At 49.3% G+C, this 22736-nt stretch overlaps 1 protein-coding gene across 2 annotated transcripts in view; it reads left to right on the forward strand.

The window, feature by feature from the left end:
• The window catches only part of LOC133280642 (phosphofurin acidic cluster sorting protein 1-like), a 42653-nt gene that overhangs the window by 2007 nt on the left and 17910 nt on the right, over positions 1-22736 (forward strand). For both annotated transcript variants that reach the window (XM_061475545.1, XM_061475546.1), the window contains exon 2: positions 22221-22308. In XM_061475545.1, coding sequence (XP_061331529.1) covers positions 22221-22308 — 88 coding nt within the window. The remainder of the gene's footprint in view (positions 1-22220; positions 22309-22736) is intronic.

Here is a 22736-nt window from a genome sequence, read left to right on the forward strand (position 1 = left end):
TTTCCAGCCAGCCTGAGCATTCCCAAGTGAGCAGGTCACATGCAGGAATTTGTGTTCCCTGAAACTGAAGGGAGCACAAGCCCCAGATCTGAACTGGGTTAATGGTGTAGCTGCACACTCTGCTTGCTTAGTGCTTGCCCACGTTCTTCATCTACAGAGCTGCTTGTGTAACGTTTGCGTCTTGATGTTTTGTTCTTCAAGGCAGGAACTTTGCTGTGCTGTCCCAGTGCCCAGCACAGGTGGTCTCTGGTCTGACTGTGCTTTGGCAGTGGTAGCGGTGGCAGAGTAAGGGACAATAATCTGTCCCCTCGGGCATCTCTGTCTCTTTCATCTGTGTAGTGTCAATTCTTCCAGCCCTATGCATATCCAGGGGAAGGAGAACTTTGCACTGATTTCAGTGCTATGGAACATGCTTGCTTTTTCTAGGCTCTATCACAAGTCTTTGCTCTTCCTATGCTCCTTCTCAGTGCTTCATTTTCTGAGATGCAGCTCTGGCTGTTGCAGGAGCTTGGCTGGCCTAGGTCAGCTTCTGGGGGTTCTCTGTGTTTGTCTTTTAGTGCAGGACAATTGAGAGGTTGTATGCAGGCCATCAGGATTTCAGAGAGGCACTAAATACAGACACCATGAAGTGTAAGCCCTGATGTACTGAATGGTTCAGTAGTATGGCTGTAGGACTTCTGGTGCTTTGTAGGAGGATCTTGGCTTTCTGAGGTGAGCTGATGTCCACAATAGAAGTCTTTGCTGCTGACTCAGGAATGCGCCATTGAACCAAGTCCACATTTAGTTTTGGAAGTTGCCTTGCTCTCGGTGAAGGGATCACCCCTCCTGCTGCAGGCTTTCTCTTTTCAGGGCCCAGCTGAGATTGATCTGTGAACTCTTGGTGCCCTTGCTATGAGCTGAGTTAAGCATAACCCAGCCACAGCTGCCTTTGGCTCTGGTGGCTCTCATGGGAGGCAGAGCTGGATTTTCTGGGCAGTGAGTTATTATGCAGGGAGGCAGAAGGCAGTAAACACCTGAAAGCCAAGCAAAATGCTCTGCATCTTCATTTAGGCTACCCACTGGGATACAGATTATTGGCTTCCCATCACAATGCCTTGGAAGGAAAGCAGTCCTGGGTGTGAAACATGCTTTTGCTAAGGCAGTCAATCCATCAGCCTTAACTTCCACTCTGGTTATCTCAGGGAAAATCTTCACAGCGCTATTCTGAGGCGGGAGAAAGCGTCTTCATTGTGCTACCATGCAAACACATACCCTGCAGGGTTGTAGCAGGTTTTCACTGTACAGAGACTGCAAGGAACGCACTAGAGCTTTGCCAAAGTAAAATGTCTGTCTGCATCATAACGTCTTAGTGTGTTCTCAGTGGTTTGTATGCTGATCAGGCAGCACGTCTGGAAAAAATGTGTGAAAGGACTTTGTGCAAACATGCTCAGGGGCTTGCTCTGTGCATGCGATGGTATTTTTCAACCTCAATTAATAGGGCTGCTCTTCCTTTTTTCCTTTAATAGCTAAGAGCACATAAATGCAAGCTCAATTAGGAAACAAGATAAGATTGTGTGATTGTGTTCACTCTTACTCTTTTTCCGTGACACAACTGTTGTGTTCGGTGTTACGTGGATGTTGTTTCAGTGATAAGTAATCCCATTTCTAGTTGGGGTGAGAGATACGAGTTGTATTTTGGCAAATGCATCAATACTGTTGATTCCGATTGCAAAGGCAGATTCTACCCATAAAGATTATGCTGTGAATGGCACTGCTGGATCCAAATACACTGCATTTCACCCAGAGTACCTCCTATCTTGGTACGATGCAAGAGCTAAAACCCATTCCAGTCCTGCTGCCACCCACAGTGTGCTCGGGGACAGTGTCCTGCTCGTGGGAGTTAGAAAAGCATTGACTTAGGGAAGTGCATGAGGTTTGGGCTCACTTTGTGAGACTGCGGCCGAGCACCTTCAGAACATTATGTTTCAGAAGGTGCTCTGAATTCCCTAGTATTAAAACTTCCAAATGCATGTTTTGGAAAGTTACAATCTAATGAATGCCTTCCTGGAAGGAGAGCAGTTATTGCAAGTACAACTGGAAATATCACTTAAGTGCCAGCTACAGTGATCCTTCAAAGTGCTATGGGGTCAATGTTATCATCTCTGTAACCCTGTTGTTCTATTTGGGCAGGCAGTACCTATTACCTGACACCTTCTGGAGAGCAGAATAAACTTAATTTGTGCAGCTGGTTCCATGCTTTCGTTTGCCTTGCAGTGAGCAGAACATGTTGTGCAGCATGGAGGAATGTGCTCTCCTCCAGCAGAGCTGCTGTCAACTGGGTGGGCAGCACCTTGCAGCCCTGCGGAATGGGTTGTTCTGTCAGCTATGGGCTCAGGGCTCCCTTTCCTCTCTGTGAGGAGTATTTCCTGTCTTTTCTATAATCCCGAAGATGATGTGATGATGAAAAGCCTCTGAACGGAGTGTTCCTTTAAAAAACCCTTATTCCAGCTGGAGTAACACGTATTTATCTGCCCGAGATGTTCTTGAGTGGTTTCCTGGGTAAATCAGGCATTTTCACGGTAAACTTCCAGCCTCAGCAAAACATGCTCTGTTTGGGGAAGCTACAGAGTTGCACCTCTAGGAATGTTAAATGATTCCAGATTGCTCCCTCAAAAGCTACCATGATGCCGTGACAAACTGGAGTAGCTCCAGACCTGGAGTGCTTGGGAGAGGCCACGGTTTCTTGTAAGGAAGCGGTCTCTTAGAACTGATGATGTTTGCCATGTTTGAATTATGATTTCCTTTTAGTCCTATATAGAAAACAAAATGTTCTGAACAGCCATCATGGGCTTGGCTACAAGCCTGCACCGGAATACATCCGATGTGTTGTCCATTACCTGTCACTGTGGCTTGTCTGTCACAGAGGAGACATGGGGGATTTCTCCTCTGACATATGATAATTGAGTTGGTGTCTCGTTATTTCTTCTTCTGCTCATTAGTGGAACTCGAGACAAGTGTCCCCTGCCAGTATGATTGATGAGGGGTGCTCCTTTTGGAATATTCATGGTGACTTTCCCGCAGGGTTGATTGTGTCTGAAGTGCCTGCCACACTGCCTCCCAGCCCTGCTCTCCAGTGCCTCCTTCACTAGCTCGGCTGTGTTAGCTCAGTTCTCTGATGGCTTATCACAAGTGTTGCATTGTTCTTACCGTGCTGGCATGCTATGAGCAGTCATTTCGCTTCCTCCGGCATATCTAGTTACTTGTGACTAACAGTAACGGTTATGTTACATGGTTACTGACAGCTATGTAGTATGCGTATATATGTAGTATGCATCCTCTGGGATGGAGGTACCCTGACCTTTATCCTCTCAAAAGACTGGATTGCTGAGCACCACTATCTCCCAGGGTTCCTACCAGATGCAGTGCCTCAATCAATCTGTGCTTTTTGGTATCTGTTTGCAACAGAGAATGATTCTTTAGAAGTTACTTCCATGAAAGAGCCGGAGGTGAGAAGCTCACTGCATTTTATAGCCTTGCCAGGTGAGCATCTGGGCAAGGCTGTTTTCCAAACAGCTTGTGTTTTTATCTGGTCCAAGCTGTCAGCATTCCAGCTGCTGGGCCAGAAGCAGTGTTTCTGGCTGGCTTGTTGTGGGTTGGGTTTTGTTTTGTTTGTTTGGGTTTTTTTTTTAACTGCATCAAAGCCGGTGGATACTGTTTTGGGAAACAAGAAGTGAGAGTGTCTTACTCCTCTGTGTGGGATGTGGCAGCAGGAACATGTCGCTGCTTCCGGGGATATAGACAGCTTAAGCGATACAGCTTTGTAGTTAGAAGTCTCTTAGGCCAACGAGACTTTGTGTGAATACTTCAGTACACTCATTGCAGTGGGCCTGAAGGAGAGATGCAGTATTTCAGGTACCTGAACACATTGCAACTCTGTTTACAGAGACTACTCCATGCCCTGCAGTTGTGATTCAGCCTCTGTGTGCGCAGCCCCAAATGACACTGGCTGTTGCTGCAGGCCCTTTGCGATGCCATCTCTTTTAGCATTCAGTGACCACTGCCGTCTCTCGTGCTCTTTCTGACTCATGGGGTCTAACCCAGCGAGGGATTCTGTTTGGTAAATAAAACTGCAGTTGCCTTTTGGCTGCTATTCCAGTTTTTCTAGTTTCTTATTATTGTCCTACGTGTACCGATTTTTACATTTCCACTGTAAATCCTTCTCATCATGCTTCTTATTCCTGAGTGCAAGCCTATCTTAAGTAGCATGGAACCATCTCCTGGACAAATAAGTTCCAGGTTCCATGCCCAGCTGTGTGTTTTCAACTTTTTTCTGTACGTATGACAACTAAATTCACATCAGTTTAGGCCATTTGGGATGGTGGCAGAACTCAGGTCTTTGGTTCCATTTTCCAAAACATAAAGCAGCAGCAATTAGCTGTTGTGCTGTTACAATGGGAGCAGGGTTGGAGTAAGAGTAATTCCCTTGCAAAGGGTTCTGCTACTCGGTTCCTGTTCTTTAATACCTTTTCTCTTCCAGGAGAAGATTGTGTTCATCCAAAGGCTCTCATTGATTCTTCTGCCGTCTGATTTTCAGTAACAGTTCAAGTAGTGTCTCTGAATCCATATTGTTTAGATGAGGTTGGGTTTGGATTTCTTTTTTAGAGTTACATTATTTATGTATTTTTAGAAGTCCCTTGCATTTGTTCTGCATTTTCCCTGCGTTCCTTCAGCCATCTTCTGGTACTCCATTTATTTTCTGTCCTGTCAATACATCTGCTTTCTTTCCCCTTTCTTCTCAATGCTCATTTCCCTCACAAGCCTTGCACACACCTGCTGGTAATTTTGTCACTGTTCTCCCGTTTCCCTTCTTGCTGCTGTCCTGCCTTGCATGCCTGTGAGTGAGTAATCTTTAGTTCTGAATCTGAATTTTTCTCTTTTCAAAGTAGTTTGCTTTTTTTCATCAGAATTAAGAGAAGATTCCCTGTGAAATTGCAGTAGACACATCTGGTTCTGCAGTGGCTTGTATTTTTCATCTGGACAATGTTCTTCATGTGTTTGGGTTATTTTTTAATCTCTTCCACATTATCTCACTGTTAATGAATATCAGCTTTTTCTTTTGTTAGACTTCCTGAATTCTTACATGCGCATCCCTGAAATGCAGTCACAGAAGCAGATATTTGTTTCAGTCCTCTCATACCTTATGCTTGAGGCTGCTTGCACCATCTCTCCCTTCCTTTCTTCCTGCTCCTTTGTCAGAAGTAGGATGTCCATTTGGGTTTCACAGCATACTGTATGTATGAATAATTTACTCCTTTTTTCCCTGACTGTTGTCAAGTCCCTTGACTTCAAGCTTTTTCTTTGCCTATTATGCCCCTTAATCTCCAGTCAGACAAAAGGACAACATTCCCATTACTCTGGGGACAAGTTTATCTGTCACAATGCTGATTTGTGAAGTGTGGACAAGTCACCCTTATTGCAGGGACCTGCTCCGCTCACAGGGAGCTGAGCAGAGAAATGCATTGTGCAGGCTCTGCTTATGAACAGCTTGTGTTGCACGTGGGTGAAAAGCCTACACACACATTTACCCATTTTAGTGAGAATCTTTCTTTTGAGTGAAGAATCTCAACTGTGCAGCCCTTCAGAATTAAACTTTTTTTTTAATGTAAATTCTTTCCCTTTCAGTTATGAAGAAGCTGCAATACAGGATGCCCATGCTGGTTTGACGCTGTCCCTTCCCCTGCTGTTGTTATCACTTCAGTACAACCCCTGTGCTCTCTTCCCAGGTGCATTTTCAGGTGGTACCATGCTCCTGAGCCTGCAGGTATTTACATCTCAGGTGCTTGCCTGCTCCAGATGACAGCAGAGGAAACAGATGGGATGTTTTGTGGGTTTGCTACTTCAGAAGCAGCAAGCTGTAATGAAACCTTAACTCTGCATTCATCATAAGTAGGAAAGTTGTTAGACTCTGCTGCCGTGTGGCACATGGTTCCTTTTTGTCAGCATGCATGGAGATCTCTACCAGGATAGTCTGGATGATGAAGGATGCCCTCACTGTGTTTTTAGCCACTACAGCAAGGTTTGCCAGGCTAGTGTCTGTTGGCACTTGAACAAACGCCTGCAGCAGAGAGCTGAAGGAAGTTGGTGTGGATGAATGAGCTGACCTTGACCTCATTTCACTGCTTTTCCCAGTGTGGCTGTGCTGGCATATCTCCAGTGGACTTGGAGGTGTATGCCAGCCGAGCTCTTTGGGGTGATGAGTGTTAGGATGTAGCCTGTCCTGCATCCCCATTAGCACTCTCAGACTTGGTTGAAAGGTACTTCTCACTGTGTATTAAGCACTTGTTCTTTTCCTCCTGTAGACAAAGCTGCAAGTGGTGTTTTTGTAATCACTTGCTGCTTTGTGGTGGTTAATTCATTAACATAGTTTATTTTAGCCTGGAGATACAGTGAAGGAGCTGTTTAGCACCAGGCATGGTGGCAGATTGCTGGTGCAGTGGCTCCGTGGAGGTGTGGTGCGTTCTCACCTTACCCCACCATTGAGTGCTGCTCTGCACTAAGCTGGCAGTGAGTGTGGCATGCCTTGGGTTTGGGGACAGCTGGTGCAGCAGTTCTGCTGTGTATGTAGACAGTAAAGCTCAGGATGTGTTATGTTTGTGAAGAAAGGTCTGTGACATTAGCCATCTGATGCCTAATTTCAGCATGGCTAAAATGAGAGAAGATCGATGTGCCGCTGCAGACTTCCACTTGTTTTCTGTCTGCCCTGAGGTTGCTTTTGGGCAGACCCCAAGTGAACAGCTGGGAAGTTCAAACACAGTGACCTTAAGGAAAGCAATGGCCAGTTAAAGATGTGGTGTTTCCCAAGTAATGTGCCCTTTCTGTTGCCAACAGCAGCAGCATTGACCTGTGGATTGTTAAGTGAGCTCATTCTTAATGTTTCCAGGGAGGCTGTTACGCAGCAGCAGTGAATTTGGTCACAAGGTTTTTGTTAAACAAGTAACTTGTTTGATAATAGAGCAGAAAGATGACCTTGTGCTTTGGACACTGAAGTCAGGCTTAGATTCAGATCCAGGATCTGAAGTTACTTGCTGTCCTGGGTTCAGCTGTAGCAGTCATTTTTCTCCTTCTCTTCTTCTTCTAGTTCAAATTACCCTTTCCCTGTCTGAAGCCTCAGCTCTGACTCTCAGAATCACAGAACTAGCTGGGTTGGAAAAGACCCTCAAGCTCATCCAGTCCAACCACTCCCCACCACTGCCAAGGCCACCACTAACCCACGGCACTGAAGGCCTCGTCTACACGGTTTGTGAACACTTCCAGGGACGGTGATTCCATCACTGCCCTGGGTAGCCTGTTCCAATGCCTGACTGCCCTTTGGGGAAGGAATTGTTCCCAATATCCAGCCTAAACCTCCCCTGGTGCAGCTTGAGGCCATTCCTTCTTGTCCTATCTCTTGTTCTTTGGGAGCAGAGCCCAGCCCCCTCCTGGCTCCATCCTCCTTTCAGGCAGTTGTAGAGATCAGTAAGGTCCCCCCTGAGCCTTCTCTTCTCCAGACTGACCCCCCCCCCAGGTCCCTCAGCCATTCCCCATCACACTTGCGCTCCAGGCTCTGCACCGGCTCCGTTGCCCTTCTCTGGCCCCGCTCCAGCACCTCAATGTCTCTCTTGTAGTGAGGGGCCCAGAACTGAACACAGGATTCATGGTGTGGCCTCACCAGTGCCCAGTTCAGGGGGATGATCACTTCCTAGTCCTGGAGAACATGTTCTAGTTCTCTCCATTTTGTTCCCAGTTGTTTGTTTCCATGCTGCAGTGATGCCATTTCTTTGTGTGCTGCAGTGACTGTGGAGGTGTATTGTAATGCAGAAGTGATTTGAGGTGTGGCAAGGTTGCTCCCAAAGCCAATGTCCTGCAACGTGGTGCCAGTACTCAAAGAGGAAGAAATTTGTCTTCCTTGGGGAAGAACAGATTATTACAAGACTGACCATACACTCTTTGAGCTGGAAGGGCAAAACTGAAGCTAGAGGAAACGGCTGGGGGCTCTTCCCTGCCTTCCGCAGACTGCAGAGCTGGGCTGGGAAGCCTGAGGCTGCTCAGAAAGGGGCAACTGGAGAGAAACCATCTGAACGCCAGCTGAGCAGCAGCATTCTTCTTGCTGTCTGATGTGGATGCTGCTGGCTGGGAATCCCCTGAGCAGGCTCGGAGGGATCTGGTGGGGCTGGAGGAAGGTTTGGGGAGCAGTATGTGGGAATGAATTGGGATTTGTCAGACTTTCTGCTGAGGTTTTAAGGGCTCTTTGTGCTGAGGAAAAATGTTGCTCCTGCTAGGAACAATTAATGCGTGCACAGCTTGCAGTATAATGGCTGTGTGATGGAGCAGCATGCTGGGCCAGGCTGTCTGGGCAGATCCTAATGCTTCCTCAGGAGATGCTTCTTGACAATGTGCTTATTATCTGGAAATCAGCTTGTGTGACAGGAGGCGCCAGCAGGCGAAGGAAGTCTCGTGCCCTGTTGTGGTGGATGCTGCATGATGCGCTGTAATGAAATGCTGCCTCTTCTTTGGGGGTTCTGCTCTCTGCTTTGGCTAAACATGAGTTAGGGGGAAGCAGAGGTGAAGTGATTCATCCAGCAGTTGCCAAGTGGCAGAGATGGATTAAATCTTGCCTCTTTGCCTGGAACCAGATCTTAGCTCTAAATTGCTTCCTTCTGTACAAGCAGTGCAGTCTGGCAGCGGCAGCGCCTGGGGGCTGTGGCTGTATTACTTCAGCTCTCCTGTGCACATGGTGGGCAGTTGTTTGCTGTGGTTTGTCCTCAGTTAAATGTTCTGGGTATTCTTCCCCCCTCCCCAAGTGTTTGGGTATTGTGAATAACAAATCTTGTGTCACAGCCTCACACAGGAAACTACTAAGAAAATCTACAGTGTCACAATGTCTGTCCAGCTCTCCCAGATTCTGATCTATTTGCCTAATTTCATCCTTGCTTGTCAAGAGCAACTGCCTCAGAGAACCATGTTTCATAGGAATCAGCGATTAGAGGGAGATTGGAGGTCCTGTTCTGTCCCCTGTGATGGAGAGCTCTCTCTCTTTCCAACTCCCTGTTTGCAGGCTGATGCGCGTTGGTGCATTAGTGGGGGTAAGTCAGCCACCCTCAGGGTTTGGTAGGTGAGTGTGCCTTTAACCCAGTGAGGTGAGAAGTGTCAGCCCTGAGTAGGTGGCAGAATGAACAACCCTGAACACCCCTCTTCAGCAATGGGAGGAGGAAATGTTGAACAGCCACCCCCCTGCCTTATGACTTCTGCCTACTCAGAACCTAGCCAAGAGGAGGGAAAGGAAATCTCTTAACCTTATTATGGTGGTTTGTGACTGCAGTAAGCAATCCAGTTACTGCCATCCTTTAATCCTGACCCCAGTCAGAACAGAGCAATCCTGGTTTCGTACCCTTGCAGGCAGGGATGTGGTGTCTGCGAAGGAAATCACCCATCCTCTCTGTGCCTTGACCATTCCCTGATGAAACTGTGATGAGGCTTCACACTGACCACTCGGAGTTTGTTCAAGGAGCATGGGAGCAATTGGCCTCAAAATTTGAGTCCTATCTGTAAATCCAGGTGAGGAATGAGTGCCTGGCCTCTCTTTTTAAGTGACCTGGATGCTGCCTTCATAGATCTACATGTCTTTTGGGGAAATTTTGAAGCTTTTAGCAGATCCATAGACTGCGGCAGCTTGTGCCCATGCCAGTGGGATGGTGTTCTTTGGGCAAGGTGCAGCAAAGCAGAACAGTTGGTGATGGGCTAGCAGAAGTGGTCAGCATCCCGGGTAAACCCTGCTGGGCACAGGAGGCAGAGCAGCCAGTTGCTAGCCCCCAGAGGTCTTATATTCTTATCCAAAAAATGAGGAGGCACTGGTGTTGTGTCCATTCCTGACCATAGTGACAAACGCTCCTGTTGACATGAATAGGAATAGGTTTCAGGTCCCAAGTGACAAAAGATTCGTAACTCTGCCTAATTACAAGCTATTTTTTTCCTGATACTCTGAGAGTAAATGACTTTTCAAGGAGATGTGCTGGCTGTGAGACACACAGGGTGTTGGAACTCTCTTTGGGAAGAAGGCAAAGCAAAGTAGATCAAGGTTTAAAATCCAGGGTAGCTTTGTGTGAGAAAAGCTCCATGGTCTCTGCCTTCAGAACAGATGTGGTTTCAATCCAAACAAACCTCCTGTTGAGGTTAGAGGTGTTCAGCGTGGGTGTCTTCCAGGGTCGTTGCACCCTCAGCTGTCCAGATGGAGACAGGTCTACTGCAGAGCATCTTCCTGGTGATGCCTGGCAGCACAGCAGCCTGGAAGAGGTTATGGAAAGGAAGAGTGAGGTTATGTGTTGTTCTGCCAGCACTGCTTGTGTTTGATTGTAGAAGTAAAGCATGTGAGGCTTCAGAATCCCATTCCTGTTGTCCAGAGCAAACATTTGCTGCAGACAACCCTCTAGAAGAATCCCTGAGTTGTCAGCAGAGCAGGTGAATTGCTAGCTGGTATGGTTTCCCTGTCTAAGCAGCAGGGCAGAGAGCAAGATGAGGGGTTTGCTCAGAAGCAGCAGCAGGAGGTAGAACAACAACTGCTTAACTGCTAAAAAAGGGGAATCTTCTTCAAAAAGAAAAAGAATAAAGAAAAAAAAGGGAAGTTGGTGACAATGTGAGGGTTTGTAGAAGCACCTTTTGAGTGTCCTGGCTCTCGGTTCTTGACTAACTGGGGGAAGTGAAACCAGCAGGAGCACAAGGCTGTGGTGGTTGCGTAGGATCCCTCTGGTTCCCACAGTCCTGAAGCTTTTCCCTGTTTCCTACAACATGGAGATTACATAAAGGACAGGTGAGGCTGGCTGAGGGCCAGGCAGGTTTTGCCCTTGCTGATTTCCTCTCTGTTTTCAAGCTATGGTGCAAATATTTTGAAGGGCTAAGCCTTGATGCTTGGGATTAGATAAAAGGGGTGTTGAGGGAAGGAGGCTGATTTCTGCCTGGTAACCTGTGCACAGCCAGCCTGCAGTGTTTGGGAGGAGGAGCAGCCCTTGTCCAAACTGGTGGGTGAGGAGGTCTGCAAATGACAGATGGTGTGATGGTGCAACTGCTGGGAACCTGGGAGTAAAATGACCAGGCCAGTGAAACAGGGTAGCAGAGGGATGGATTTTCAGGCTGTGGCCACTGCCGAATCCAAATCTCCCAGCTGTGGTCTTAAGATTTACAGCCCGAAATACAAGGGTGTATTGCTTGTGGCAAGTTTCACCACACTCTGTCACTAATATTGAATTGTCCCCCAGAGGACAAACTTGGAGCAAATTCACCCCCACCGAATGCTGCCTTTCCTGTGACTTGCACCAGCTGTGCTTTGGGGAGTGAACCTCACAAGCTGTCTTACAGTACATATGCAGGTCCACAGCAAATACCCCCGAAATATGGTTGATTTCCACCCCGCCAATGGAAGGCCTTGACATCAGGGACTAGGAAAACATATTATTCCTTCATTTGGACACACCTGAACACACACCTGAGTGTGTTCAGTTGCCCAGGACCCTCAGGGGTATTTATTTCATGCTCATCTCTCTTCCCCACCCTCCCAGGTTTTGTCATGTACTTTCTGTTGCAGTGACAGCAGGAGGATTCATGTAAACCTGTGTAATTCCTATGGCAAGATTCAGTTTCTTTTGACTTTGTCTGCTGAGGTTCTGCTTCTGGTGACTATCATCTCGGAATATCAAGGGGAGCAGCTTTTCTTAAGAGTGAAGATCTGATTTTGGAGGTGTATGCAGATTTTGCTCTGCAGGAAGGTGTCTAATAAAAGGAGGAATTTTCCATCACGATAAGCTGTGTGTTTCTTGGTGGCTGCAGCTTCTACATGAAATAAGTGAGATTCTTCTGAAGGGTTTGCTTTAGAATCGTATCTGTCTTTGTGCTGTCAATCACCGGACTGCATCCAGTTATAAAACTGGATGTAAAGTCCTGCTCCTGACTGTAGACAGCTCCTGGGGCCACAGCTCCAGAGTGTGACCAACGTGTCGAGTGCTGGGCTGTTCTTCAGGCACCTACTTCATGGCAGATCTGAGAAAGCTGAGCTGCGAGGTGTGTGGTTGAGTTCTTCCCCTGTCCTTTGGGATGCATTTCAAGCTGTTTCTCAATGGCTGTTGGCAGACCTCCAAGCTCTTGCTGCATTAGTAAGTCACCTGTAGTGCGAGTTGTTCAGTAAGGCATGAGAACTACAGCAAGCATAAGGTGGTGTGACTGCAGTGTGTAATGCAAAATAACCTCTCATGCCCTGGGAGTGGAGATGGAAAAGTCTGCCTGAAAGTGATGTTTGTGGTGATGGGTTAGAATGAACTGGAATGTAAATCCAGCTGACATACCTCGCAGGGGATAAGCTGGTAGGAGTTGTTTTCTTTCTTCTTAAGTTTTCTCCCCAGCCCAAAGGAGAATGGAGTAATGTGGCAAGGATGCTGAGAAGCTGCTCCTTCATAGGAGAGCGTTGCTTGGTGGGACTCCCTGGAGCTGGCAGCAGCTCTGCTGGGAGGCAGAAAGAGGGTTTGATGGAAATCCACACCATGGCTGCTGGAAAGATACTATGGTTTTGATTTCTTCACCCATAGCAGCTGACTTCCATCTTCTCTTGTGTGGACCTGGGTGGGATCGGTCAGCGTGGTACTTTCCAGTTTTCCAAGGAAATTTGCCACTCAGTGGCTGAGGGGAACAGTGCCAGCTTTCCAGGCAGTTGTGCTACTGGGGTGAACACCTCTTGCCTTGCCTTCTTCCTCCCTCTTCCAGTGGACCTGAAACCCTGCCCTCCCTCCTCTTGTCCAGAAGAGATGGGAAGGGGCATGCAAACTGCCCATGAAGTACCCACCAGAGATACTGGTCTTCCCCCAGCTGCTCTGCACAGTCCTGCCATTTACTCTCAGTTGCTTCTCCCTGGGCATGTGAAGAAAAGCAAAGCTGTCCACAGCCCTTCTGGAAGTTGCCTGAAAGCTTGGCGGGCCATGGTGTGAAGCAGATCCTACATCTGCTCCATTGCAGGGCCGTTGGTTCACATGCTTCAGGGGTTAGGGGAATGTGTTCAGATAAAAGAGGTATTTACAATTCAGATATCATAGACTCTCCTGAGCTGGAAGGGATCCATGAGGATCATTGAGTCTAACTCCTGGCTCCATACAGGGCAGCATAAAAGTCTCGCACTTTATCTGCAAGTGGGTGCTTCCACATAGAAGCATACAGTGAGCTCGGACAGAAAAGACCTTCAAGTTCATCAAGTCCAGACGTTCCCCAACGCTGCCAAGGTCACCACTACACCATGTCACTAAGGGCTTATCTATGTCTTGCAGCAGGTCACACAGTATTAAGTCTGTGGGTTCAGGTAAGGCGGTGGTGAGGTGTGTGCCAGGGAGGAGAAGACAGGGAATGGTAAAGCTCACCAGATGACCAACCAGCTGAGCACTTGATATGGGAAGTGCCTGTGGGCACGTTGTGCAGATGCTTGTGTGCAGTTAAGCTCTGCTGTCTGCTTGAGATGCAGCAGAACAGACAGGTCATTGCATGCTGCACTCTGGGGGCTTGTGTTCCCTTCTACAGTTGTGATGGTGGGTGGTGGTGACAGTCCCCACTTCTGCAGAAACATCCTATAGGTCCCTGGCTGTGTGTTGGAGACTTTCAGGCCAGGAGTGCATGGTGGGGAAGGGAAGCTTTCTCCTCCTGTCTGATAATCTGTTTTGAGAAAGTGAATGTTTTCTAGGGAACAACTTGAGGAGCCATCTCTGGATCCAGGGTGACCTGTTCAGGATGGGAATTGGAGCTCTTCAAAAGCTGCAGCTTTACTTCTAAGTGTAGAGATTCAGGTGCTGTTTAACGCAACAGTGAAGTTGTTGAGTTTGAGCTTTGCAAATGTTAAATTCAGCTCCTGTGAATGAGTATTGGACACTGTTGCTGGAGGAGTTACTCCAGGGATCAGCCTCCTCCTTTGTCTGTCTGTTGGAAGGAGTTACACGCAATAGCTGATGGGGAGGCACTTCTTTAGCCAAGCAGTCTTTTATTCTCTTGACAAACCTCACAAAAAGGGCAGTACATTTCCGAGGTGGCTCGACACCAGCCCAGGTGATTTTGTTACTGTTGAAGGATGGACCATTTTTCCCAGGGTTTTTGGAGGATTGCCACTTTCTGGTTGCTCAGCAAACACAGTGTCTCTGTATTGCTCTGCAGGAGCTCAGGCCAGACAGACCTTTAAGCCTAATGTCCCCTCTAATCTTAAAAAAACATGGAAAAAAAACCCAATGGGAAGCCTTACATGGTGAGCCTTGGGAGGTGACATTAGGTCCCTGCACTGAATGGTTTTCTAATATACATTGTCTCAAATATCAGCTTTTTAATTCCCCCCCCCCCCCCCCCAAGAATATGTTTTGTTTGGCATCTTTCATCTCCTGCAGTGCAAGTAGCGCATAACCCAGCACTGTTGTGTGAACTCCCATCACAGCACAGCCAGCGCTGTCAATAGGAATCTTATGCGGCAGGCTGCAGGACTCAGCACAGGACCAAACAGGGGATGTAGAAGTACTTGAATAAAGCAAATAACAGCGTCTTGCTGAAGCTCTGTTACCGCTGTGGCATGCTGAAGCAGAGAAAGGTGAGAGGCACCTGAAATTGCTGCTGTCTCACCTTAACTGGAAGCTCTGCTGAGTTGCATGCCTCTGCTGGGGTGCTGGGTTGGCAATGGAAGTGCTTCCTGTGGGTGACTCAGGCACTGGGTTGTTTCAAAAGAAGGTGGGAGAGCTTTATTCCTTTCTCAGGCCACATGCCAAGTCCAATGTACCTACTCAGCATGATAGCTTGGATAGTATGGATTGACAGCTTTGCACTGGCACCCCTTCCCTGGCAGTGCTTCCAGCACATGCCTATGTGGCAAGCCATCTCAGTGCTGGCCTGGAAGGAAGCGACTCATTATAATTTAGGTTCATTTTTGCTGGATTTGCACATTGAGTCAGTTTGTCAATGTGCTTGAGCCCAGAAACCAGCCATGTGCTGGGCTGCATCCCCAGAGCGTGACCAGCAGGTCAAGGGAGGGGATTCTCCCCCTCTGCTCCGCTCTGGTGAGACCCCCCCCCTGCAGTCCTGTGTCCAGCTCTGTGGGCAACAGCACAAGGGGGACGTGAAGCTGTTGGAGTGAGTCCGGAGGAGGCCACTGAGATGCTGTGAGGGCTGGAGCAGCTCTGCTCTGGAGCCAGGCTGAGAGAGCTGGGCTGGTTCAGCCTGGAGAAGAGAAGACTCCTTAAGGGGAGACCTTAGAGCAGCTCCAGTGCCTAAAGGGGCTACAAGAAATCTGGAGAGGGGCTTTGGACAAGGGCCTGCAGGGACAGGACAAGGGGGAATGGCTTTAACCTGACAGAGGGGAGATTGAGATGAGACATTAGGAAGAAATTCTTCCCTGTGAGGGTGCTGAGGCCCTGGCACAGGGTGCCCAGAGAAGCTGTGGCTGCTCCATCCTTGGCAGTGTTCAAGGCCAGGTTGGATGGGGCTTGGAGCAACCTGGTCTAGTGGAAGGTGTCCTTGCCCATGGTAGGGGCTGGAACTGGATGAGCTTTAAGGTCCCTTCCAACCCAAACCAGTCTGTGAGTCTATGATTATGTAGCTAGCAAACCTGGGAGGAGAGGTGGCTGTAACTGGTGCAGGGGCTTTCCATAGTACTCTGGCTGATCTCTCTCCTAACAGCTTCATTGTCACCTGTATCTTCTGGATTTTTCTTCATATTTCATAGCTGCTCACATTGCTGGCTTAAATCTCGTTTCTTTCAAGCTGAGCTAAGGCACATCTCTTGTGTTTCCTCTGCCAGTGGAACGTGTGCACGCGGGGGGTTTATTGTGCTTTGTAAGTGTTCAGTTGCAGAGCTTTCACATCCCGCAGCATCACCAAAAGTGACAGTCAAATTGGGGTATTGCAGAGGGAGGCAGAAGTAGTGCTGACAGAAATGCAAATGGTAGATGAGTCTCATGTTCCAGGTTATCTCTGGAATCATTTGTGCTTTCTACATGGCAGTTCCAATCAGTTGGAGGGCCTGACAGGAGCAATTGCATTAAGCCTACTCACATGTTAATACTGTGAGCCCGAGCGATGCTGAGGCTTAAGCCAGGTGTTGAACATCAGGTCCTGAAGCTCAAGCTTTGAGAGATGAGCTAAGCCAGGAGGAAGGGAAAATACCCAGTTTCATTTCTGGGATTTTGGGTACTGCTGAAGACTGCTGTGCTCTGAATTGGTGTCAGCCTTTATGGGGTGGTTCTGAGGACTACTCACCACAGCAGGTCTGGTTTTAGGGTTTTACTGCCTGTTGTGCTGAAGCAGCTCAGGCTGCTTTCTAATAGAGATCAAGCTTTGTTGCACGTTGACACGCGTGCTGCTCTGAAACCCCTGTGTGTAGTTCGCAAAGATCTCCAATGTGTTGTTCCCTCAAGTGGACAAACCTGGGGAATCACAGTCCAAGGATCTGCCTTATGGTACCTCCACAGTTATCTTCACGATGCACATCCCAGCTGCTCTGGTGTCCCTTGGAGATAGTCTGTGCACAAGGCTGAGCTGGGTTGATCTCGCTTAGGCTTGCAGGCCAGAAAGCAGAATAACTGGTTGTCATCCAGGCTGCTAGAAGCTCTTTGATGTCTGGATTTTCTGAGCATGGTGGTCTCCAGTGGCATGGATTTGTGGAGTCGCTGTGGCAACCTGCATAGATTCCCCCCAGGCCCAGCCGGGTTCCTGGCTTCCCAACCAGCTGATAGTGAGAGGGAAGTGGGAGCTGGGCTTTGGGGTAGTTTAGTGCTGGCCGAGCAGAGCAGCCTCTGCAGGGGTAGGGGCAGGAAGCACCCCCTTCCCACAGAGCATGTACACCCTGTCTTCCCTCTCTCCAGCTGGGCACATCGGCAAGAGCCACTGCCTCTCCGCAGCCTCCCTCCTGCCTCTGCTTACTCATTCCTGCTGTAGCTCAAGTTGTTTTCTCCCAGGCATAATTCATTTAGGTCAGAGTAACCTAAACCACAATTTAAATCAAGCTTATTTAAAGGAATCAGAAAACTTAGGCTGTTCTCATTTTAGGTGGAAAAAACACGGCTCTTGAAACCCTTGCTTCAAGGGAGCTCGTTCCTCTAGAGTTGTTTTTAGTGGAGTGTAGTTCTAACAGGTAAGCCCTTGAGGGCAGAATCTTTAAAGCTCCTAAGCTAATTTAGGACCTGATGCTTCTTAGCTGAGGTCCTCCCTGGAACACACAGCCTGTGCAGCACCATCCCCTCGCTCCTGTGTGTTCAGCATGCAGCACTGTTGGCTCCACATATCCCTAAAGCTTCTGAAGCTCAGCCGCCTGCTCGGGAGGATGCTCACAGGGTCCGGGGTGGAGATCTCTTTGAGCATGACAATGTGAATCACCAGGGAGAAAATGAAACTTCCCATTTTGTGTGGATGTTTTCTAACAGATAAGAAGCAGATTAATTAAATGGTAGGCACAGCTGTAATATAGGGAAATTAAGGGTTGGAGAGAGATAAGAGTATCTTTTTGTTTCTTTTAAATTGAATTTTAAGCACGTCCTTATTATTATGCATCATGGGGTATTATATGCATATCTGAACTGAGATTTTCTTGCCTTCTCTTCAGGATCTGATCACCTATCCTGTAAACAGTCTTGTTTTCATGTTTCTTGTCAGGTGCCTAACACCACTGTGTACTTTATGTTCAGAACAAGCTACACATGCAGTGTTCATGCAAAGTTCTTCCTGTACAACTGCATCACTAATGTCTTTCATACTTGATTCATAAAAGCATACAGTTGTCTCCTCTTTCTGTGGAGTTTACCAGCAATTGTGGAGAAAAAAATAAGCTTACTGGAATGCTGCTTGGAGTTCCAAGACAGCAAGAGTTGCTTATGTTTTGGCCTTTATATGCAGGGGGTCTGAACAAGCTGGATCCATGGGCTGTGGCCAGTGGTGTGAGGTTCAACAAGGCAAAGTGACGTGTCCTGTCGCTGGGTTACAACAACCCCATGCAACGCTCCAGGCTTGGGAAGAGTGGCTGGAAAGCTGCTCATGGAAAAGGACCTGGGGCTGCTGTTTGATGGAGCTGAACATTAGCAGAAGGTGCAGTCACCATCCCTGGAAGTGTTCATACACCGTGTAGGCAAGGCCCTCAGTGCTATGGTTTAGTGGTGGCCTTGGCAGTGCTGGGGAATGGCTGGACTTGGATGATCCTGAAGGTCTTTTCCAGCCTGGTTGATTCTGTGATTTGCAGTCCAGGCTCCAAAGCACGTGGGAGCTCCCAATCCACAGCAGGGCTGGGTCAGGAGGTGGCATTTTTCAGAAGGAAGCAGTCCTCAGGTCAGGAGATGGCACTCAGGTTACATGTTGGCTTTAGCTTTCTCTTTTGTCAGCTGTGTACAGTGTCCCACATGGAGCCATCCTGGAAATGAGCAGAGCAGCAAGAGCTTGGAGAGATGCTGCCATGCACTTGCCATTGCAGCCACCTCCAGGCTGCACAGGGCAGCTCAGCAGCCTGGAGGGGGACAGCACGTGTGCTGGGGAGCAGTGGGAATCCTGGCAGCTTTGCTGGGTCAGTGTCATTGCTCTCTGTGTTTAGCTGGGGATGCTGGAGAACAGGGAACGCTCCTGATGGGGCGTATGGCCTTGGCCAAGCATTCCTGTGACAGCTGTTTATCCCTTGCAGCCAGGCCTGTTCTGAGCCGATCTGGAGTCCCATGACCTCTGCAGTGGCACTGGAGAAGCTGTGTACCCTCATGCCAATGCTTCATAGCCTTCCTGCTTGGAATAGCCCAGCCTTCCTGCTTGGAATAGCTCACCCTTCCTGACTATGCCATGAACAGCAGCCAGCCAGAGGGATCTCAGTGTTGGCTCTTGTCCTGAGCAGCCATTCTATCAGGAGGAATGCAGTGTTACAGCAGTTCTGCATGTTAGGAGCTCACGTGCAGGCAGCTCAGGTTTGCACTGCCTGCACGGTGGTGTTTTGGCAGCATAGAAGCAGCTGAAAGCCTGGAGCAGATGTAGCTTTTTGGAAAGACAAGTCCTCCACCCCCTGAGCACAGCAGTGCTGCGGCTCTGTCTGCCTCTCCTCGCATGGCTCCCTGCGTCTGGTGTGCTCTCAGTAGCACATCTTGGCTGATTTCTTTCCACCAGGATGTTCTGAAAGCATAACCTGTTAAAACCCTGTGAAGGAAACAGTGGCTGGTCCAAGAGCAGCTTTGGCTACAATTTGGCTGCAGCTCTCAGCTGTCAGTTCTGAAAGCCCTGGGGAAGGGAATGATTTTGCACATCATGTGAGGCATTTAGAAGGAGATCCTCCCAATAAATCCAGCAGATCTCTACTGTCATGTTGAGTGAGTCTTACATCTTACAGACAAAAGACACTGAACCCATTCCCTGCCTGTGCTCAATGCTCCCTCACCCATGGCTGCTTTCACCTCTGATCACTCATAGCTACTGCTGCTCACTGAGACATGCACATGGTCTCTTGATGTTCTTGTTCCTTCTCTGAGCCTCCTCACCTTGTAAGTGCGTTTGCTTCCCCCCCCCCCCCCCCCCCCCCCCCCGGGGGTCTGCTATGCCTTGTCCTAACTGTTGTATCTCTTTGGGGCATCACCTGCTCTTTCCTGTGCACCTTTAGTGAGTGGCTGTGCTGCCCCGGTGGTGTTGCAATGCTATGAAATACATATCTGAAGGCAGAGGAGTGCTAAGAGCTCGCAGTGGGAGAGCAGGCTCTGTGCAGGAGGCCTCTGGGTGGCAGTCAGAGCTCCTGGACAGACCTGTGTGAGGTCCCTGCCGTGGGAAAGCTGCTTCTGAGTGTGTTTAATGGAGCAGCTGGATGCTGCAAGCTCAGAGACAAGCCGCTGCCCAAACCAGAGCTGTTCTGAGATCATCTGCCCAGTGATTAGAGTTGTTAGGCACTCTTCCCAGCGCTGGTCGGAGCAGAACGTACCTGGTAAATGTGGACAGTGAGATGGTGATGTTTGGTGCAGGTGAGAGCGGACTGCCCAGGCAGATGAGGGCAGCAGGGGTTGTTAGAAGGGGCTTCTCTCCTATGAGGATAGGAAAAATGAACAAATGAGGTGCTCTAATTCAGCATAATTAGGTGCTGAGGTCCTATTTAATGCGTTGAACTGGCCTCTTTGAAAAGAGGGTACAGCCTGGCTTGAATGGCCAGCCCAAGGACATGTGCTCCCCAGGACACGAGCCTGGGAGCAGGACTCTAGGCAGCCGTGAGCAGCAGCAGGGTGGATTTATCTGCTTCCAGGATGCTGTTTTCTTCCCTTTGTCCTGTCTCAGGGCGCAGCCTTGCTGATGGTGATGTGTACCCTGCTGGCACTGGCATCTTTTGCTGCTCCCAGCATGATTTTGCCCTCTGTCCTTCTCCCACCCTGTGCTGTTATAACCCTCAGAGACAAAAGGAAGTAGGGTGCCTGCTGCTCCCCCCAAGCTTTGGCCTTGGGTTTGGTCTGTCTAGAGGCACCTGGGAGGAGGTAGGATGATGGAAGGGACCAGGAATAGACTTACGGGGAAAACAGGCTGGATTTCCTAAGGCAGAGCCATAAGCTGTGAAATCCTTTACAGGAAACAAAGGGGCATAGTAACCTGGCCAGTTCTGTCTTCTTGTCCCTCGTGCTTTGAGGTTTGCTTTGGAAAGGTTACTTGGGATGAGCCAAACCTACTGCAATTTACAGTGATGGAAGTGTGCTCTGGATCCAGCAGCAGAGCAGATGTGTGCTTTTGGTAGCCAGGGTACTGGAGAGCCAAAATGCCTCTTTCACGGCTAGGAAAGGACTCCTGGTCAGCACCAGGGCTGGTGTGCTGCACACAACTGTGCACAGCTCAACTGGGGGATGCGACCTACAGCAATCCTTTGGTGGCCCTGGCCCTAGGTCTCTCCATAGGGACTCCAGGAGGGTGCTGTCATGGCCTTTGGCTCTGCATCCTTCTGTGTTACACCACTGCAGCTCGCTTTACCTGCCCTTCCCAGGCTGCAGCAGTTGAAGTTGCTGGAGGCAGAGAGGCAGCGTGTGCCAGCAAGTGCTCTGTCACACTTCCCCTTGGGAGGCTCTCAAGCAGTCACTTCTCACCCCAGTTCATCTTGCAGCGTGTGATTCTCCTGATCATCCTGGTGCCAGAGCTGCAGGGCCTGCTGAAGAACCTGCTGCTGTCCCAGTTCATCGCTCCTGTTTGCTGGCAACAGGGACTTGCTTTCTGAAAGTGGAGTAGGTCTCTCCTCCCCTCTGCACACAGCAGTGGTGTCTTGTGCATACAGCCACTGATGGCTCAGGGAGTGCCTTGGCTGTAGGAAAAGATTCCAGGGACAGTGATTCCACCACCGTGCCTGGGTTGCAGCCTCCAGCTGCACCAGGGGAGGTTTAGGCTGGATATTGGGAACAATTCCTTCCCTAAAGGGCAGTCAGGCATTGGAACAGGCTGCCCAGGGCAGTGATGGAATCACCGTCCCTGGAAGTGTTCACAAACCGTGTAGATGAGGCCCTCAGTGCCATGGGTTAGTGGTGGCCTTGGCAGTGCTGGGGAACGGTTGGACTGGGTGATCTTGAAGGGCTTTTCCAACCTGGTTGATTCTATGATAGGTCCTCACAAGTGGAGCCCTGCTTTAGGCTCCTGGGCAGGAGCTGTGGGTAGCTGCCATCTCACAGGCACTGACTGATCCTTCGAGCAGCACCAGTGGCTCTCCTCACTCAGCCTCAGGCTCCTCCGTGGGCTTTTCCTGGCAGGGTTGGGGCTGTCAGGGTGGCTCTGCTGCAGGAGGCTTCCTGTGTGAAGCCTCCCAGGTTAGCTCTGCGCAGCACCGTGTGCGAAGCAGCTGAGCTGTGATGTCTGCATGGGAACATTTGCCTTAACTAAGTCCAGGATAAGAGTGGATTTAAGTGCTTTGGTTTATAAATAAACAGCACTGTCACCAAGGTAGATTTAAGCAGAGCTGGCAACAGCCCTGCATGGGAAGGGATCTCTTTACCACATGGCCTGCTGTTGGACTTCCTGTTGCATGCTAATCCCTTAAGCCTGCTTTAGCTCTGTTAATTTTCCTTCTTTCCCTTTTCCCCCAATGGGCTGCCTCGGTGGCTCATGAGTGCCAGTGCTCTTCAGCCGAGCTTGTGCCTGTGGCTGGGCCGAGCACCGGGGCTACCTTCCGAGCACCAGGTACCATGTGGCAGGGCCCCAGGGATGGTGGTGCCTGAATGTGTCCCATTCTCTCTGTCTTACAGGCTCTGCAGTCTGCGCCTCAAGAAACTCACAGTCCTCAAAGAGCTGGACAAAGAGCTGAGCTCTGTGCTTATCGCTGTGAAGATCCAGGTAGGCTTCTCACCCTGTCTGATGGCAGCAAGCCTGTCCCTGTGCCCTCTGTGAAGTGCTGATCTTCATGTGCCTTGCCTTGTGCCAACCCCTTGCTTCTTGTCTTGGTTAGCACCCTTGGAGAGGTTTTGGCTCTCAGGCAGGTGGGAATGATGCCGCAGGGGCAGCAGCAAACAGCTTGGTGCTAGTCTGTATCAGGGATGAATTTGGGTAGACCCCTGCACTAGGACAGAGTGTATCTTGCTTGCCTGCTTGCCTCAGCCAAGGGCCTCCTCTGCAGCTGCTGTTTGGATTTTGGAGTCCCCTACCCCACCATTCCCAACCAGCACTGGGTGGTTTCTGGCAGTGCCCTCCATCCATATCCCCTCCATCCCTGGAGAGTGATGGGTGGGAAGGAAAGAGCACAAAGGATCAGCAGCTCTGCTTGA

The sequence above is a fragment of the Pezoporus flaviventris genome, unplaced genomic scaffold (genome assembly GCF_033815535.1).
Source record: "Pezoporus flaviventris isolate CSIRO_AGI_PZ_B2104156 unplaced genomic scaffold, CSIRO_AGI_Pfla_v1 ptg000083l, whole genome shotgun sequence".
In the NCBI taxonomy this organism is placed as follows: Eukaryota; Metazoa; Chordata; class Aves; order Psittaciformes; family Psittacidae; genus Pezoporus; species Pezoporus flaviventris.